The 5,466-nt window shown below is 34.4% G+C and overlaps 1 protein-coding gene across 2 annotated transcripts; it reads right to left on the reverse strand.

Annotated features, from left to right (window-relative positions):
- Positions 1–1,873: 1,873 nt before the first annotated feature.
- Positions 1,874–4,145, reverse strand: LOC128611992 (uncharacterized). 2 transcript variants are annotated; one of them, XM_053631893.1, is made up of 6 exons: positions 4,044–4,145; positions 3,488–3,829; positions 2,744–3,079; positions 2,469–2,591; positions 2,257–2,300; positions 1,874–2,145 (listed from the first exon to the last, which is right to left on the reverse strand). In XM_053631893.1, exons 1-6 carry the CDS (start codon positions 4,087–4,089, stop codon positions 2,011–2,013), a joined length of 1,026 nt encoding a protein of 341 aa, XP_053487868.1. In that variant the 5' UTR covers positions 4,090–4,145; the 3' UTR covers positions 1,874–2,010. The 2 variants fall into 2 exon arrangements, with proteins under 2 accessions (XP_053487868.1, XP_053487867.1); XM_053631892.1 differs by having other exon boundaries at positions 2,714–3,079.
- Between the last annotated feature and the right edge of the window lie 1,321 nt (positions 4,146–5,466).

A 5,466-nucleotide genomic window follows, 5' to 3' on the forward strand; every position in this document is an offset into this window, starting at 1 on the left:
AGCCTGCTCATTAGTATCTAAAAGTATCTAAATTTCATCTAAAAATGAAAATAGAGGGAGAAGGAGCGAGAGAGAGAGAGCACACCAACTATACGGCATGCTACAGGAAACAAAATGGCAGCATGGACATACCACATGGTGCATGAAAGTAATAAAGGAAAACTGACCGACTAACAATATGACACTCTACCCACACCAAACAGTGAATCATGTCCCAGGCGTAACACTAATATGCAGAAATTCATTTTTACATATTACAGTTGCACCAAAGTGAAAGTCCCCAGAACCTTGTGAGCTGGAAAACTACTCCTGTTAAGTACTCCACAGCAACCCGTGTCACATATTGCACTGGATTTCATCACCAAACTTCCACTGTCTCAAAAGTTTCTCACAGTTATTCTCATCATTATAGACAGGTTCTCCAAGTTCCTATGTACTCTCCTTATCTGCATTTCCCTCAGCCTTCTTTAATTTATTTCTTGTACACCTGTGGTTTTTATTATATATATATATATATATATATATATATATATATATATATATATATATATATATATATATATATATATATTTTTTTTTTTTAAATCAGAGCTGGATGGTGGAGAATTTACTGCCACCTAGTGGTTAAAACCAGCCTATATTTAATTCATGATCATCTCTAAACAGTTGATTGGTGGCGGTTGTAGTCTAGTGATAAGAAGGTTATGAGCTTAAATCTCAGAACTTCCCCTACTGGATGCTTGAACCAGACCCTAAACCCTAAACTGCTCATCTTTATATTTGGATTAGCCTTTCATTGACTTTGGATTTCTGTAACTGTTGTTAAAAACATTACAGATGTTAATTTACAGGTAGCATGACTGTGTAGGTAATTAAGAAATATAATATAATATAATGTAAACTTACAGAGTTCAGTGTTACTACAGTTCATCAAGCCTTAGTACCTAAGTGTATGAGAGAATATTATGTATTTTACACTAACACTTGTGTTCGACAGCTTGATTAGTGCAAATAGCGAAGTAAATAATTATATTATATATGTTTATGAAAATTAAATGGCAAAGGGTATGGAGTTTATTTCTATCCTTGTGATTTCATGTAAATGCGATCTAATAAACAAACACATGATATTTCCCTAGTAATTGCTAATGAGGCCTGTACCTGGGTTAATCTTGATATCTATGTTTTGCACAACTGATTTATGTTACTTTTGTCTTTAAATGATAACCTATACTACCTATTGAAGCATTAATTGCTTGATTAATTCACTCATCAGAAAGGTTACTCAGGGCCATTAATGATGTATTTGTAGTTGACTGATGTTCTTCGGTTAAAGTTGCTGTGACAAGAGATTTGAAACCACGGATAGAGACAAAGTTTCACTCCTAATTGTGCTTCTGTCTGATCTCAAACCGATCTCTCCCTCTCTCTCTGTCATCTTCACACACTTTTTAAGCCTTTCTAGAACTTCAAAATAACCATAATAATAATATTAAATAATAATAATAATAATAATAATAATAATAATAATAATAATAATAATAATAATAATAATGTTTAGGACTGTGATTGTTGCCTTGAATAATTTAAATCTGTGCCTTTTAAATTGATGCATCAATCCAAATTGTTGGTTCATTGGACCTCCAATATTTTTTGTCATATGTCACACATTACCATCACCCTGAGAGACTATCACATGCTTTATAACATACGTCTAGACTGGACTATTACAACATTCTTATGGAGCGCTAAAACATAACCAGAATACAGTGTACAAAACAATAAAAGATCAATTAACAGACCACAACACTTGATAGAGTCTATAAAACTAGGCATTGGTTATAAAATCATTTAAAAAAGTACATTCACAAACCATTATGTCAATTTTACAAGATACTGAATGTGTTTACAATGATTTGGCTCAAATAAATATTTACTTAAATATTTACTATGAGCAGACATACAGTAGGTATCTGTTACATGAATTAATAATGAAAAATTAACAGTGATCTAAGTAACAGGAGTGTGTATCACTTCAGAATAAACAGAATTTTGAGAATTCTGTTCTCTTTTTGCTCTTCCACTTCTAGTTTTCCTTTCATTGAAATTTATCGCCGTATAAGTCAGCTCCACAGCATCGGGGTCCTAAAGGAATGCATATAAAGTATAAAGTGTTCATTACTAAAAGGATGACAGCTGTACATTTTTTGTAAATTTTTTCATAAATATGTGTATACACACTGCCTGATTAGTTACCTGATTTTGTGTTTTCTCTATAATTGAACCTTGTGAAATTTCCACTGTAGAGGAAAGAAAAGATTTCAAAATGAGATGTGTGCTAAGATCCTAATTGCATTTAAGTTCATTGTTCTCCTTAAAAAAATTATATATATATATATATATATATATATATATATATATATATATATATATATATATATATATATATATACAGTATATATATTTACCTCTGTTTTGGTCCAATTTTTGTTTTTTACAGCTTAAAATAATTTGAAAATAGATCACCACCACACACAGTGCCAAAGCTACAGCAAGGCAGATCACTATAGAATAAGTAGGAATTAATTCCCCTGTAGGAAAATAAATACCATAAGGACAAATATATACACACAGTAGAACCATACCAATATTCTAAATAATTATAATTAAAACCAAGAAAACAGAAACAAATCGCTTACAAACTGATACTTACCGAAATGTTGGTCAGTGAATGTGTTCTTACCCAACTGTACTCGTGTCCCGTTCCCAAAAATGATCTTCCCACACACGGCCACAGCGCAGTAGTAAGTTCCAGTATCACTGAGGCTGAGGATGTTCTTGGAGAAGTTGTACACACAGGTGTGTGTAGAAGAGCCGCTCTCACACTGACGGCTGCTGTTGTGATGAGTGTAAATGATTTGAGGATGGGATTGTGGTGGAGCAGCTCTGAACCAGAGCACTTGGAGTTCTGCTGATCTGCTCTCAGAGACAACCGAGCACTGCAGAGTCACTGACGCTCCTGCAGGAACCGAGTCCGATACGCCGCTCTGGAACACTGAGACTTTTACATCTCCATCACCTGTTCAGTGGAATATACACAGTGGAAGATCTTACTTTATTTTGTTTTAATATTCAGACCTGTATAATAAATGGAATTAAAGCGCATGCAGTCAGTTATATCACATTACTTCAATCATTATGAACATAATTTAATAAGAATCACAAGCACAATGAAATAACTGCATGTAGCCTACTGAGAAACACTGACTAGAGGAAGTGAGTCCATCATGGCAGTTTAGACCATTGACATTTAAAGTTTGTACTGTAATACATACACAGTTTGTACTGTAATACAAAAACATCTGCTGTTTTTCACAGGTAAGCAAATGTAGTCATACAAACAGACAGTATATCACAATACAATTCATATTGCAACATGTCACTGTTCGGAGTTAATACTACTGATTGTATATGCTAATATTCCTACCTTTTACTGATAAAAATGTTCCTTTTCCAAAGACTGGTAAAAATCTTAGTACACCACAGTAATACATGGCTTCATCTGACGGTTCCACATTAGCAATATTTAAATGGACACCCCTTGTTTCTTTCTTGATGCTGAATCTTCCTGACTTGAACTGATTTTCATAAAAGGGAACATGTTCAAATGTGACCACTGCACGAGGCTCGTGTCCCACTTTTTGCTTGTACCAAACAATGGAACCAGAGTTATCCTCTCCCAGTCGAAAGCAGTGCAGAGTCACGTTCTCACCAACATCAGCAGTGATTACTGATGTCAGCTGATTTATATCACTTCTCTGTGCGGAACCTGAGTTAAAAAAATGAAATGTTACACTCAAATGAACGAAAACTTTATTCTACCTATAATACACAATGATAATCACTGATGTAATAAAACCACCTTTTGATAAAATGTACTAAAAGTTGTTAAAATATGCTAAAACCTGACACTGATTGCAATAAATGATCATTACCATGACAACCTGTGTATTATCAGAAACATAAATGATCATCCAACTTACCTGTGTAATTAAAAGACAACACTGTAATCCACATCAGAATCAGCATCTTCAGTCTGTTTTGGGTCTATAGCACGTCCTCTTGCTAAACTGTCAGATGGGAAAACTGAGCACATCTTACTTTGTGGCAAGGTGTTATGAAATGAAACTCTGACATCACAGACTGAGCTAACTAACTAACTGTGGCACTTTGTGCTGCTCGTGGCAGTTTAGTAGAATAGCACTTGAAGCTTTTCCAAGTATAATTTATAATTATACTTTAATTGTAATTTATAAACAACTTAGTATAATCTATAATTTATTTATGTTTTATTATGTGTGTGGTATGTGCGTGCATTATTGTGTGTGCAATGGACTGGTGTCCCATTCCAGGTGCTTTCTCCCGCTTTGTGTCCAGTGTTGCAGGGAGTGGCTCCAGATCCGCAGTGACTCTGAATGAATGAATGAATTAATTAATTCATTTTGGTAATGAGATTACAGGGGAAAAAAACAGCCATTACTTAAAATATTTTTCATTTCTTTACTGATTCTGATCAATTCTCTGTAACAAATAGGCTGAATAACATATTTGTAGATTATAGATGACATGTCCCAGCTTATCTAAAAAGTATTATGCAAGAATGGGAATAACAACAATTTTTTTTTAACCTTTTTTAATAGCATTTGCAGTTCTCAGTGATTCACTGATTTATGTCCAGAGTGTTTAGCAGTGCAAAGTACTAGAACACACTCCAGCTGTGCACGAGTGTGTGTGTGTGTGTGTGTGTGCGTTGTGGTTCTTTCTGTTTGTGGGTGTGAATTAAAGTGTTTTTGTGTGTGTGTGTGGGTGTGTGTGTGTGTGTGTGTATGCATGTTTTTTATCTTAATGCCTGTGTCTGGTCCGTTGTGGGAAGATTGATCTTGCACTGCTGCAAAGTTACCTTTTATTGGTTCCTGTACTGGTATAGACAATAATTTGCCATCTCGGTGTATACATGTATTATACAGTGTATAAATAAATTCAAATAATGATTAAGAAACATATTATACACGCTTATTCTTCTCCAAAACAATTCTGTCATTATGTTGAGGAGTAAAATATTGCAAGCTACAACAATCTTTTTATTTCATTTGACTGAACTGTTTGATTGATCTAGGCCAGAAATGTAATAGCTCAAGGCCTCACTGTTGAGCTTTAGATCAGTACTTATGTCCCAACTTCATTAATAGCAGCTTCAAATTTTTCAGCAGTTTAATTTTTGTTACTATTCCATTTCAGATTTTTTCCAGTAGCTGATATTACTTGATATTTGTCATATCACAGCAAACCAGCAAGAAGCACCATGAACTAACAACATGGCCAAAGAGGACTACACTTCCCGCACACGCACATGTTCGCCTTCTCCAGAGTACTAATCACACACACCTGCATCCAATCTCTCTCTCT

Source organism: Ictalurus furcatus, chromosome 8 (assembly GCF_023375685.1).
Source record: "Ictalurus furcatus strain D&B chromosome 8, Billie_1.0, whole genome shotgun sequence".
Taxonomy (NCBI): domain Eukaryota; kingdom Metazoa; phylum Chordata; class Actinopteri; order Siluriformes; family Ictaluridae; genus Ictalurus; species Ictalurus furcatus.

Coding starts and splice junctions, on each gene's coding strand:
- LOC128611992 (XM_053631892.1), bottom strand. CDS start 4,089: ATGCTGATTCTGATGTGGATTACAGTGTTGTCTTTTAATTACACAG. Junction 3,830..4,043: donor GTTGTCTTTTAATTACACAG/GTAAGTTGGATG, acceptor TTTTTAACTCAG/GTTCCGCACAGAGAAGTGAT. Junction 2,301..2,468: donor AAAATTGGACCAAAACAGAG/GTAAATATATAT, acceptor TTTCCTCTACAG/TGGAAATTTCACAAGGTTCA.